Here is a 14559-nt window from a genome sequence, read left to right as displayed (position 1 = left end):
GACAGAGATAGAGACAGCCAGCGAGAGAGGGAACACAAGCAGGGGGAGTGGGAGAGGAAGAAGCAGGCTCATAGCGGAGGAGCCTGATGTGGGGCTCGATCCCATAACGCCGGGATCACGCCCTGAGCCGAAGGCAGACGCTCAAACCGCTGTGCCACCCAGGCGCCCCTGTTGTCCAATTTTTGAAAACAGTTTCATATATTTTGTCTAGTTTTCTAGTAGTTTATGGCCAGTGGGCTGAGTTTGGTGGCTTTGTCTGTACTTCTGTATTAAACAATTAGAATGCCACTGTGCACTCTTCCAGAAACCAGACCTTCAGAATATGCTTCTCATGCTTCTTGTAAAGCTTCCTTTTTCCAGAGTGAAATGCTCCAATTTTATTCAAAGGATGCATGATTGTGTTTTGTATATTCTTACCAGCCCATTTTCTTTCAAATGTGTTTTACTATGTGCTCTGTTACTGTCACATTGGTTTATAACCACATACAGAGTTCTTTGCTTAGTCCCAAGGTCTGAGATGTGTTGATCTGAGCAAATAAGCAGGCATGTAACTAGACAAAAATAATTAACAAATATGTGTCCAGGTGTCCTGTATCCAAGACTAGTTTATATGGTTAGAGGTTCAAAAGTTTCCCATATAGGCAAGTGGGGACTATTCTGTGTGAGTAGTCCTGTTCTTAAAGAAAATAATTTCTTTGGCAGAGATGAAAGCATGTATACAATGCTTTCAAGGGTGAGCTAATCTATACTCTTTAAATCTCTTAAGCTCGGTAAGCATTTATTAACACAAAAGTTCGTTTTTGTATTTTTGCTTAGATTCCAGCATGCAATGGGGGGAGTACCCGCCTGGGCAGAGACCAATAAGCGGAAAACATCTTCAGATGGTGAGTATTGATATCTCTGTTTAAGTTAGTCAATAAGTCTCTGTTCCTGTTCTGTTCTATGAGCTTTCTCATGAGGCTCGTTAAAACCTGGTGTTTCAAATATGTCTTTTTTTTTTTTTTCCTCCGTTAAATGCTTGGTTTTGAAGTCTCCCAATTCTTTGAGGGGAGCTCTTTTACAATAGTGTAAGATTCATTTAATAGCATGTTCTCTATTGTATGGACAGTATCGGATGAATTTTATGATGTTTGATTCTCAACAGAACTATGTTGTGTTTATGGTATAGGATTAAGGAAAAATAACTATTACTCTTCATTCAGAGCCCCTTCTGAAGACATTGGCAGCTAATCTAGCTGTCTATTAGGAAATGGGATATGTAGGGAGCATGTGTCTGGTCAGGCCCAAGATGATCAGTCACTTCGTAAAAACCTATTTTTCAACTCCACGTTTTAACTTTGTCTTGTACCATAACCGCTTTCTCCTTTTTAGATCCTTGAGTTTAGATATTATAAATATGGATAGCTTACCAAGATCTGATTTGTGTGCTCGGAGTTACACATTTTAGACTTGGACTTGACTTTTGAAATCCTTTAGGGAGTCTGGAGTATATCCTCCCACATAATGCAGGAGCTCTGTACTTACCATCCTCAATTTTTGATGAGCCTCTGTTCGATTACCACCACCACCTCTCCCACCCTTCTCCCCGCCTCTGTTAGTCCAGGCCCCGTGGTATTCAAGTACAGGGAGCCCGTATAAAGAACCAGCTGTTTTCTGTAATTCTGTTAGAAAACTCAATCTGTTACTAAGTCAAAATTTACTTTCTGGTTTCCAGCCAGATACTTTTAGAGGTTGAAGGAATCTTAGTGATATAGCCTGAATTTATCCCCTGCAAGAATCTTTTCAACAACATCTGTTAGATGGTAATTTAGCCTCTGCTTAAACATGTCAAATAATGCTGTACTCTTTACGGGTCTGTTTTTCCCTCTTCTCTTTTCCTTAAGAACTGATTGTTAGAATTTTTTCCAATTTCGAAATTTACTTCCCTACAGTATGTAGTCCTACCTTTTAAAAGTATACAGTTTAAAAAAAAATTTAAAGAAGTATACAGTTTATTTTACCTTGTTTTGTGTAAAAGTCTGTGATTGAAGAAATGTCTTTCCAAGTTTGTTTTTTAACAAGTTTAACATCTTTTGACCTTTTTTTACAATATATGATTTATGCCTCCTTGGTTACCAGTTTGCCCTCCTCAATGAGATATAATTTTATTACCCATTTTAGAATGCCGCATTCATAGGCTATTTTATTTATTTATTTTTAAATGTTTTATTTATTTGAGAGAGAGAATGAGCAGGGGGAGGGGGGACAGAGGGAGAGGGAGGAGTAGATTCCCCACTGAGCAGGGAGCCTTACACAGTCTCAATCTCAGGACATTGGGATCATGACCTGAGCCAAAGGTAGATACTTAACCGACTAAGCCACCCAGGCACCCGTTCATAGAACATTTGGATTCATGTAATTATAGGTAAGGTTATGCTAGCTGTTGAAACAGAAAACCTTCGAGATCCCAGTGGATTAATCCAACAGAAGTTGTTTTTTTTTTCCATGTGTATAAAATTACGGTGGTGAGAAGGGGATGGTGTGCTTTAGGGACCCAAGAGATTCTGCCAGCTTCATGCTGAGTTTTCAGGTTACCCTAGAGGTTGACATGGCAGCTTCACAGGAAGTGAGCAGCTCACCCAAAAGAGTCTTTTATTGGCCTGTCCTGGGAGTGGCATATGATACTTCGACTTAGATTTTATTGGCCGTAGCTGAGTCATAAGGCCACACTAACTTCATGGGCTCCCAGGCAATGCAGTTTGTCATTGTATCCATGAGAAAAAAGAAATGGATTAGGTCACTCATTAACCAGTCTGCTACCATCGGGATATCCTGGTCTACTACCTTCATTTTACAGTGGAGGGGAGTGAGGTTCAAAAAGATAAAAGTGACTTGTCTGAGGTGTACTTCTTATTGGCACAGTGGTGACCAAACCCCAGCCTCACAGTTGTCCCAACATGTCATTTTTATCGATAAATATTTCATCTGGTATCTTTAAAAGAGAAGTACTCCCCACTTCAAACGTAATTACAATACAATCATCGTAGGCCTTCAAAAATCAATAGTAATTCCTTAATAAGATGGATTGCTTTATTGTTGCTATTTTGTTCATTTATCTCCTCCCACCCCCCAGTCCAGGTGCTTTTAGCTTGCTTTGTATTCTGCTCCCTCTTCACAATGCCTTTGAATGTGGCTTGATGTCTTTTTCAAGTTTTGGAAATTCCCACTGATTGTCTTCAAAAACTGTTTCTGTTCCAGTCTTCCTTTTCTTCTGGGACACCAATTATATGTGCGTTTAATGTTTTATTTATTTTTAAACGTATTTTGTGTTCTTTTCTGCATTATCTGTCCTTTTTGCTTTCTGTACTTTAGTCTGGATATTTTTTCTGATCCATTTTCCAGACCACTAATTGTCTCTCCAGCTAATTTTTGTATGCTGTTAAAAATATCCACTGGGATTTTAATTTTAACTACTGTAGTTTTCAGTTCTAAAATTTACATTTATTTCTTTTTTTAATAGTCTAGTTCTCTGGTTCAATATCTGAGATTATTCTCGAACATATTAAACATAATACTCGAAAAGCTTATGTCTGAAAACTCAGTTATTTAGATCTCCTGTGGAGATTGTCTGTTATTCCTTAGGTTTTCAATCAAGTTACCTTACCTTGTCATTATTGACCTAGTTATATTTCATTGAGTGCTGGACACTGTATGTTAAAAATAGTGTTGCTTAACAAGAAGACAAGGATATCTTTCTCCAGAGAATTTGTACATTTGTTTCTGGGAAGTGGCTGGGTAAGGGGCACTAGCAATCCCACAACATCTTACTCCAGTGAGAGATTGTAAGGATTCAAAGTTGGGTTTCAGTTCATGGAGGATTTTCTGAAAATTCTTTGATTTCACCCTTAATCCTTGGTGTAGCCTTTTGTGGCCCCAGCCCGAAGCCTGGTGGTTTACCAGACCCCCTTAAGAACCTCAGAGGGCTTTTAGTGCTGGCTTTTGCCCTCTTCTCCCTGTGGGTGTTTTAAAAATGTTTCTCAGCTTCTTGGCTCTCTCTACTAGAATCATCAGGAGAAAAGCAGCCCTGTTAGCTCTTTGAAGTTCTGATACACATTGTGCTGACCTTGATCTCTCAGCCAGCTGAAAGTGCTAGTCATTTTTCATGTGAGTTATGTTAGATCTGCTGTCTACCTTATTGCCGATTTTGCCATAATTATGAATTGTTCTTTTTAAATTAAATACTGACTATAACTTTTATTTTTTTTCCATCCTGTTTTAGTCATTGTCTGTGAATGTGTATCTTTCGTTCCAGAGTCAGGCTTTTATTTTAACCATATCTGTTGGACTCTGTGTCATTTTCCGCCTCCCTTTCAAATTTATTCTGTTTTACTTTTACCAATTGCAGTTTAAATAAAGTGATTGAAATTGGAGCCTGCAATGGGCGGAGTTGAAGTTTGAAATACAGACCTTTGGGGAAAGTAATGGGCATCTCATTGATTCTAAAGCTCAGCCTTGTGGGTTTGTTTGACTTAGATGAAAGTGAAGAAGATGAAGACGATTTGTTGCAAAGGACTGGGAATTTCATATCCACATCATCCTCTCTTCCTAAAGGAATCTTAAAGGTGAGAGTCAGGACGTTGGGCCTCTCCATCTAAGTACCTCTGAAACCCATTGTGCTTCCCGATTACGAATGTACAGGTTCATGTTCTCTGTGGGATTAAATGTGTTGCTGCCGTTTATTCTTCTTCTGCAGAAGTGCTCAAGAAGATTAAATTATGTCCCCAGGGATCTCTTAGCAGTTGTGTTTGAGTTCTCCTTTTGCATTTCTCTTCATTTCCACGGGCGCTGGCCTGGTTCATGCCACTGTCCTCTGTTACCTCGTGTACTGCAGTCACTTCGTGACTGGTCTCTCACCTCCACTCTACTCTGCTCTTCCTGTTCTTCATTTAGTCATAGCCAGGAGGGGTCTTCTAAAAAGAAAACATCAGGTCATGTCACTTTTCATCGCTTTTTGAAAACTTCTGAATTCTTTATACGGTCTACACGGCTCGTCATAATCTGGCATCTGTGTATGTCTGAAACTTCATCTCAGAAGTTTTCCCCTTATTTCCTACCCAAGTTCCCTGGGCCTTCTTTCTGTTTCTTGAACACACCGAGGCCTTTCCTGCCTCAGAACTTTTACTCTTCCCCCTGCCTGTCTGTTCTTGAAGCATTGCTAATGGCCAACCCATTTGTACCCTTCTACTCAGATGACACTTCGAAAGGTCCTTTCTGGCTATCTTGTTGAAAGTGCTCGGCACTGGTTAGACTGTATCTGACTTGTTCATTGTAGTATGACGTGCCTGCCCAACACAGTGCTTCTGTTAAATGTCTGTTAAATGACCAGCTCTCTCTCTGACGTAGATATTTTCCCCCATGATAAAATGGTGGCATTCTTTAGATGGGGGAGGGAACCCTATTATGGCAGATTACAAGGAGACAGAGTGATTGTGTTTTCCCCCACCTTATGAAGACAGTTTACTCAGCTCTTCGTCGGGTAAATTCACCTTCACCGAAAACACAGTTACCGTAAGAATCTAACTTCATTTCTTTTTTTTTTTTTTTTAAAGATTTTATTTATTTATTCGACAGATAGAGACAGCCAGCGAGAGAGGGAACACAAGCAGGGGGAGTGGGAGAGGAAGAAGCAGGCTCATAGCAGAGGAGCCTGATGTGGGGGCTCGATCCCGGAACGCCGGGATCACGCCCTGAGCCGAAGGCAGACGCTTAACCGCTGTGCCACCCAGGCGCCCCCTAACTTCATTTCTAACAAAACATACACGTAGTACTCACTTTATTTTTTGTATAGAGTTTTTAATGCAGAGAGAACAACCTGTAAAAACCAAGAAATAACTGAAAATAGTTTAAATGCATAATGCGTGAGGTCATCATTACTTTGGACGAGGAACCATGTATTCTGAGAGAACATAGCTGTCGGTGCCAGCCACAGAGCCATGGGGCCATTACAGAGTGCCTCTTGTTTTATGCTGTGAATGCAGGGAGGCTAGAGTAGCAGTTTTTAAGGAAAGTAACCCTGGAAGTCAGTCTTCTAACCTATATGGATATATCATGAGGAAATGACTGTATTCTTGTGCTCCAAGACCGTAACGATTTCGTCCCCTCGTTTGAAAGATGGTAAAAATGGATTATTGTTTAGTAAACTGACTTGCTAGCTGGTGGTAGAGCTGTGGTCTTGTGGTTACCACTCCAGTGTACTTTTTTCTCAGCATAAGCTATGTTAAAATGTCTTTCCTTCATGCTTTAAAGAAAAGAATGTTGGAGCATTTGGGTGGCTCAGTCGGTTATGTGTTTGCCTTTGGCTCAGGTCATGATCCCCAGGGTCCTGGAATCGAGCCCCGAGTCCAGGCGCTCTGCTCCATGGGGAGTCTGCTTCTCCTCCTCCCTCTGCCTTCTGCTCTGTCTACTTGTGTGTGCCCTCTCTCTCTTTCCGTCAAATAAATAAATAAAATCTGAATGTTAACCCATTTGAATTGATACAGTTCTCACTTCTTTTTCCATAGCTGAAGAATTGTCTCCCTGCTAACGCGGAGCGTCCTACTACCGCTCGGGTCTCGTCCGTGCAGTTCCATCCCCGCGCGCAGGTTGTGATGGTCGCAGCGCTAGATAACGCTGTGTCGCTGTTTCAGGTGTGCATTTTTAAATGGAAACTTGTAGTGAGAAGTATTTATTCCCAGGACACAGTATGTGGAAATAACCAAAAGGAATGTTCTGCCTTTCCTTATAGGTTGATGGAAAAACAAATCCTAAAATCCAGAGCATCTATTTGGAAAAGTTTCCAATCTTTAAGGCCTGTTTTAGTGCTACTGGGGAAGAGATTTTAGCCACGAGCGTCCACAGCAAAGTTCTTTATGTCTACGATATGCTGGCTGGAAAGTTAATTCCTGTGCATCAAGTAAGAGGTAAGGTTTCTATTGAACATGTGGCCAGTCACCCCTCCTCCCCGCCAACCCCACAGCTGAGTTCATTTAACAGTATTTAAAACCAGTTTTCCCCCATAGGATTCTTAAAAATGAGAGTATCTTTAGTTTTAGTTTTAGTATTCGGAAAATGTCATTGTGTTGAGATAATACGTTTGAATGGAAGTAGTGAACTTTTTATTGAGCGCTTCTGGGAAAATTGGAATTGGGGAATCTATATCTCCCAGAGCAGAAAAGCAGTTGCAAACACTTTGCTGTAAAATTAGTAATTGATTCTGCAGAAAGAGCCTGGGGGCTGGAAGACCCGAGTCCCAAGTCCTCAGACAAAGTATTTCACCTCTCTTGTCTTCAGGAAATTTGGAGTCTCTCTTATCCTTCTAGTGTCTTTTACAACAGATTTTTGGTTTATATTCAAAGGAAATAAAGCACTGCTTTTGGAGATTGTATTTTGAAGACTACTTAAGGAAATCTTTCATTATTTCAAAATTTATCTTCCTCTGCCCCTCCCCATTCTTCCCCTGCATTCTCCTTCCCGCATCACCACAAAATCCAGTGACCCCTTCACGAACCCTCTGTGAACCAAAGCCCTTGTAGTGAGGTTGGCTGGGTTAGCATTATACGTTTTGGGAGCTGGTGTTAACGATGCCGTGGCTCCCTGGCAGTCTCCCTGTTAAACTGGATGTGTGTTTGGGGCTGTAAAGGACAGGGGTAGCTCTGTACAGCTTTTTTCCTACTAATGGTTCAGGGTGAACAAGGCCAGCTTCAGAAACATTTATGGTGTTTATCTTCAGTGTTTCCTGACACCTTCGGTGATCCTTTCCAAGTGAATCCTTAGTTTAAGCATGCTTTAAACCAGTGCTTCTCAGACATAAATGTGTGTAGGGACCATCTGGGGATTTGGTTAAAGTGCAGTGATTCTTGGGTCTGAGGTGGGCCTGTACTGAAGCAGAAAGCAATATGTAGTTGTTAACTATTTTCACATATTATTCCATTAATGAAAAGGAGTGAGGTTTTGTCCATCCTTGCCTTGCATTGTCCTAGGAAAAGCAAGCAGTTAGTGGTGAAGAGACAGTTAGTGATGTTTACGCTGGATCTGCTGGTGCCCGGGAACGTTCGTCTGCTTCTAAGACTTGGCATTTATCTTTCCCCCTCAGTAGTCCCCCTTTTCTCTTTCCTCAGTAAGCATAGCTTGGCAATAATGATGATAATGATAAAATAAATGTACTTCTTTTTGTGGGGTTGTTGAACGCTGTTTTCAGTCTCATTGTTAAACACTAAATAACTCGAAATAATTAAGGACATTAGAATTAGAGGGAAAAATCGCTGACTGGTTAGAATATGCAAACACGGGGTGCCTGGGTGGCTCATTCGGTTAAGTGTCTGCCTTAAGCTCAGGTCATGATCCCTGTGTCCTGGGATCAAGCCCCGCATTGGGCTCCCTACTCAGCGGGGAGCCTGCTTCTCCCTCTCCATCTCCATATGCTTGTTTCCTCTTTCGCTATCTCTCTCTGTCAAATAAATAAAATTAAAAAAAAAAAAAGATGTGCAAACTTAAACATTAGTAATCCCTGTCTTAAATGTGAGTTTGAAAAATGAGTACAGAATTGATGCATTCTGAAGAATTCTGAATTGATGGTTTATTCCATTAACCCACTGGGGTTCATAATGGGGTCCATGGACTCTCAAAATTCTGTGCTAGAATTTGGAGGCTTGTGAAGTCAGGTGGGAAAAATATTACATCTTTATTTTCACTAACCTATAACTGAAGTTTAGCATTTCCTTCGGTTATAAAAGTTTTGTACTACCACCATTTTGAGAAGAGGACCGTACGCTTCACCACACTGACACACAAAAAGGTTGAGAATCCCAGATTACTAGGTGAGACTCCAGAAGCAGTTCCTGTTACATCATTTAGAAAGACAATTCTTCAGAGAGATATCTTGTTCTAGGCAAACACGTAAGGAATTTGACCGTTTGGGAATTAAATCAGTTGGTCAGGCAGCCATTTTGACTGTGGGCGTTACGGTGTGGTGTAATATCGGAGCTTCAGCTTTCTCTTTCTATAAAGTCGAGGGTCCTAAATACTAAAAGAGATTGTTTTAATTTTTTGATTTTTTTATTTTTCTAGTTTTTATTTTAGTTCCACTTAGTTAGCATATAGTGTTCTGTTAGTTTCATGTGTACAATGTAGTGATTCAGCACTTCCATACGTCACCAGTTCTCATCATGACAAGTGTGCACCTCGTTCACCCATCCCCTCACCCCTCCACTCCCCTTCCCTCTGGTCACCATCCATTTGTTCAAAAGAGATAATTTTTAAAAGCCGTAACTTAGCACCTAGCACTTACTGGTCACTGCCGCCATCGTTAGGAGTAGCGTTTGGTCGGTCTCATCGCAGCAAGTCCACTTTCCATCTTATGGAATTTGGCACTATTGTAATTAAATTGGCCGTTCTTTTTCTTATCACTTGCTCTTTAGTTGACCTAAAAATCACATTCACAGATCTATGAAAAGATTTATATCTGACATCTTTAAAACATTTTGTCTTCTTACTTAAGGTCATGTAAATTTTATCTGGTTCCTATTTTGGAAGGTTCAGCATTTGTAAAAATCTATTACAATATTGATATTAACATTTATTACTTTTTGTGAGGTTAAAAGCAAAATGCTGTATACATGTAACTGGTTTTCTGTAAGTTTTGGATGAAAATACAGTTATCTTTCTTATTTTTTCGTTTTATTCCTAAATCAACTGTCTGTCCTTATTTGCTGCAAGTCTAGTATTTCCTTCTGGAAGACAGTCCCCTCTCCTGAATTCCCTCAGAACAACAGGCTTACTCAGGCTGCAAGCATAAGGTCTTCCAGCCACCTGTAGCCGGAGAGCGGGCGTTATGTAATGAGCCCTCTGGCACTTTGCCTCTGTTGCTGCCACACCGGGTCTGTCTCTGCACAGTATGAGGGAACTTTGTTCCCTGTTGCTCTGATGCTACATGCACAGTCCGTATTCCTCCGTGGCTGTGGTAGTTCCCAGCTTTAGGCCTTTTAGTTCTCTCTTGCGTTTCTTCTGTCCAGTTCTGTGTCAATAGGATTATGTCTGGGGGGTTTCCAGCTGCAGCCCCACACTGCTAGAACTAACCTCCCTTCCCTGCTTCATCACGTGATGGGGTTTTCCTTATGCTTGGAGCTGTTTCTGTATACCATAGTCAGAACATAAGGTTTGCCCTGAATGGGGGGTGAAAATTACCCTAGACAGGAATAGGTTCAGAGTGAACCCTAGTAACTGGAAACATGTGTCTGGATTGATTTCCGTCAATAGACTTAGGGGATAGTCTCTGTGCAGCACTAGAGTGGGAGGCCCAGTTTGTAGGATTGTGAACCATCTAAACAAAAACTGTTCATAGGCTGGAGGTGGTCTCTGGGAGCATTAGCCAGCATTTTCCTGTAGGGGAACGAGGACTCCTCTTGAGTTTTAGTAAATTTATTTATTCTGATGGATGTTTTAACTTAGCAACTTAAACATTTTTTGAAATAATTTTTTTTTGACCAAGCAGTACATTCACATGGTGCAGAAATCCAATATGTACAAAAGGGTGAAGACGGGAAAGTCTACTCTGCTCCGTTGCCCTTGGCCACCTGCTTCCCTTCCCCAGAGGTAGCAGCGGTACCTAGTCTTTATGTATTCTTTCTGTTAGGCAGTTCTTAATGAGTAAGTTTGCTCACTAAGAGTCTTGATGGGAGGAGTCTTCTGCATCGTCGATGTGAGCCTTTTAGGCACGGAGAAGGAACATGTCCCTTTGTAAATAAGTACATTGGCTCTGGCTTATGTCCTTGGATCCTGTGATCAGGTTACACGAGTCCCATTTTAGGAAGGTGATCAACTCTTACACACACTGACACTTTGTGGTTTTCTTTTTCCTTTTTGGATCCACAAAGTTAAGACTAGACTCCTTCATTGTGGGATATTTAGTTGGTGGCCAACAACTAGTTTCTACACGTTACTATGTTTTAGCTGTTTCTGATGGCCATGTATTTCCCTCCTGATAATGAATTTTGTAACAAAGACGTATAATTTATCCTTTTAGTTAAATTACAGATGTCACTGTTGGAAAATTAGTTGGTATGTTTGCTGTTTGGAGAGCTGAATCTCTGGCCGCAGTTCAAATGGTGAATGTTAACCAAGGCAGAGAAGAAAAGGAAGTGCTTTGTAATGGCCTTATATTTGAGTCATACTCGGCGACTTATTCAGAGTCAGCCTACTTTTGGTTTAGTTTGAGGCATTTAGATAATTTTGAAAGAAATTTTCATTTGCCAGTGAAAGATAACGTTATTGAAAATCATATTAATCCTTATTGATTTGTCTCCTGTCTCAGGCTTGAAAGAGAAGATAGTGAGGAGCTTTGAAGTCTCTGCAGATGGGTCCTTCTTGCTGATAAATGGTGTTGCTGGATATCTTCATTTGCTGTCAACGAAGGTGAACCATTATTAGTGGCTGCTTGTTCTTTAAGGACAAGACGTTAGCGTAGGGATAGTCTTGAACCACAACCCGTGATGTCCTGAGATCTGCATCTTAAGCGGAGGGGCACGGTGGGACTTGGGGAGAACCTTTGGGTTTAGGGACGAAGTTGAGTAGGTGCTACAAAACAGAACTAGGTTGTTTGTATTCCCAGTGTGATTCTTCCAAGCACCTCCTAACAGTATTTGTTATTCTTTCAGACTAAAGAACTGATTGGTAGCATGAAAATTAACGGAAGGGTTGCAGCATCCACGTTCTCTTCAGATAGTAAGAAAGTATACGCCTCTTCAGGTAATGACATGATCATCTAAAGCTTTTTAAAAGCTTTGGATGTATTTAAATTTCAGATTTAACCAAAAACAGTGTTTGATTTTGGACTTTTTTGTGTTAGAAAGTCATTTTTATTTTTAGATTTTGTCGCCGTTTGCCTTCCTATTTATTAACTAATAATAGTGAAGAGCTAACCCATTAACCATGTTACCATGTTTGGGGAGAAGATGGGAGGAAAATGCTTATTCAAAAGATGATTCATTCTCAGACTTTCCTTTTGACAGTTACTTAGAATCATCACCCTTTTTCTTTTAGCAGTACCTTTTCACTTGGATAATGTTTTGAGTGTTCTTCATTTTTGCCTGAAAACAATTCAGATTTCGCCCTCTGACATTCCTGTGCAGTTGACCAGCTATTTATCAGCCTTGACAGTCTCTAATCTGGCACTTTTCTGCTCTTCTGCTTTTCTCATTGTCCTGTGCCGCCTTGGATTCTTAGTCCCTCTCTTGTAGGATCTTGGGGCCATCATAATCTCAGTGTAGCTCATGATGCTTGGTAGTGGGAGGTATCAGAGTGCTTCTGCCTCTCCAGTCTCGGGCTCTTTAGCAGAATTTTTGCTATACCTCAGCTGGCAGCACTTGATAATACAGCGTTAGGTTTTCGTTTTTTGATTTTTTTTTAAGTTATAATTGACATAACGTATTAGGTGTACGACGTAATGATTCAATATTTGTATCTGTTACAAGATGATCACCACAGTAAGTCTAGTTATCATCTCTCACTACACATAGTTACAGTTTTTTTCTTGTGATGAGAACTTTTTAAGATCTCTCTCAGCAAATTTCAAATATGCACTACTGTATTATTAACTGTGGTCACCATGTTGTACATTGTCTCCATGACTTATAACTGGATTAAAAAGTTGTTTTTAACATTTATTTATTTTAGGGAGTGCACGAGTTGGGGGGAGGGGTGGGGGGGAGCAGACTCCCTGCTGAGCGGGGAGCCTGACATGGGCCTTGACATGGGGCTCGATCCCAGGACCCTGAGATCATGACCCAAAACCAAGAGTTGGACACTTAACTGGTTCAGAGTGATGTTCCTAATGAAATGGCCCTTGGATCCTGGGAGGGTCAGAGTGGGAGAGAAGAGATAGAGGGTCAGAAACACTAAAGTTTGGTATATGAGTTGGATGCAGATGTAAACTATTTACAAGTTTGGTCATTACTATGGAGGTCTTATTTTCCATAACAAAGGTCCTAAAAGCATAGGGAGGAGTAATCAAAAGTCTGGCTTTGTAACATCTAGATGATCTTCCTGCCATTGATCCCTTTTCTTCCCATTTTAGTCTGTTGCGAGCTGGGCTAATCTTCAAATGCCTTCCTTTATTGTAACGTTACCATACAAACAAATGCAAAGATTTCAGTTTTTTCAAATATATTTTACTACTACCCAATTTAAACCCTTATGCCAGCCTGGGAAATCATCTTTGTCAAGGGAATAGTTGAAATAGTGAGATTGATTGAATTCTCATTGGGAGGATAAAAATACAGAAAAGTGAACTTTAGGGGCGCCTGGGTGGCTCAGTGGGTTGGGTGACCGACTCTTGATTTTTGGCGCAGGTAATGATCTTGGGGTCCTAGGATCAAGTTCTGCATTGGGCTCGCATTCAGCTTGGAGTCACCCTGGTTTCCTTTTGCTCCACTGCCCCCCTCGCCCCACGTTCTCTCTAAAATCTTAGAAAAGCGACCTTTAGCACGCTCTCCACAGAAATCGCAGAGGTGAAATGGGTGAGGAGCACCTTTGTGGTGAGCGTAGTCATTCAGAAATCTTCAAATGGGTGTGAGGAAGAGGGTGACTATCAGTATCATGTGCTTATAGGAGAGAGAAAAAAGAATAAGGGTGGATTTTGGCAATAGTCATTTCTTTCTTTTCTTTTTTTTTTACAAGTTTGTTTATTTTTTTTTAGTAATCTCTTTACTGGACGTGGGGCTTGAAGTCACGACCCCCAAGATTAAGAGTCGCATGCTCTTCCAGCTGAGCCAGCCAGGCGCCCCGATGGTCTTTACTGTTACGGAAACATTCATGTTCCCTTCAGATTTAACACCCTCCTTGGTCTTGTACATGTTCTCCCTTCTCTAAACTCTTTGTGCTTCTTGCTCACAGTTGGTGTTTATTATTTAAGATTTATTTATTTATTTTAGAGAGAGAGCATGTGCACTTGAGTTGGGGGGTGGTTTGCAGAGGCAGAGGGAGAGAGAGAATCCCAAGCAAGCTCCCTGCTGAGCGCAGAGCCTGACTCCGGGCTCGATCCCACGACCCTGAGATCATGACATGAGCCGAATCAGGAGTCGGAGACTCAGCCAACTGTGCCACCTGGGGGCCCCTTGCAGTCGGCATTTATTACTGTTTAGATGACGTGGTAAGAGAGAAGCTGTGTGTATCTTAAGTTATAACTCCCTTGTGGTCTGGATCCCTTCCTTCTCCACTTCCTGTATTGTGACCGTCATCGTCAGTTTGGTCTGTAAATATCCAGACCTCACGTAGTGCTTATTGATGGATGTTGGGGCTTACTCTGGTGGATATTTTGTTTTTTGTTTTTTCACATTTTCGCTCCAGTAAGTCATCTGAGTGAAATGTAGAAGTTTTTTCTGAAAGCTCAACTCAAGCCAAGAGTTTGTGATTTTCATTCTAAACTACTAGTTAGGATGCATACATGGGAATGTATACCAGAAATATTTTTAGGCCAGTTTTCTAGAGCTAGGACATTTATAGTGAGTTTTTGTTTGTAGTTCCTTCTGGTATTAAAGAAGGGCTAAG

General features: G+C 41.0%; 1 protein-coding gene across 1 annotated transcript in view; it reads left to right on the top strand.

Annotated features, from left to right (window-relative positions):
- The window catches only part of UTP18 (UTP18 small subunit processome component), a 36366-nt gene that overhangs the window by 6879 nt on the left and 14928 nt on the right, over nucleotides 1–14559 (top strand). Inside the window, exons 4-10 of the mRNA XM_034640665.1 lie at nucleotides 817–884; nucleotides 4513–4601; nucleotides 6540–6665; nucleotides 6764–6938; nucleotides 11327–11427; nucleotides 11670–11760; nucleotides 13510–13603. Of these exons, the coding sequence (XP_034496556.1) occupies nucleotides 817–884; nucleotides 4513–4601; nucleotides 6540–6665; nucleotides 6764–6938; nucleotides 11327–11427; nucleotides 11670–11760; nucleotides 13510–13603 (744 nt within the window). The remainder of the gene's footprint in view (nucleotides 1–816; nucleotides 885–4512; nucleotides 4602–6539; nucleotides 6666–6763; nucleotides 6939–11326; nucleotides 11428–11669; nucleotides 11761–13509; nucleotides 13604–14559) is intronic.

This window comes from Ailuropoda melanoleuca, chromosome 13 (assembly GCF_002007445.2).
Source record: "Ailuropoda melanoleuca isolate Jingjing chromosome 13, ASM200744v2, whole genome shotgun sequence".
In the NCBI taxonomy this organism is placed as follows: domain Eukaryota; kingdom Metazoa; phylum Chordata; class Mammalia; order Carnivora; family Ursidae; genus Ailuropoda; species Ailuropoda melanoleuca.
Note: the sequence above shows the minus strand (reverse complement) of the source record. Positions and strands in the feature narration are given on the sequence as shown.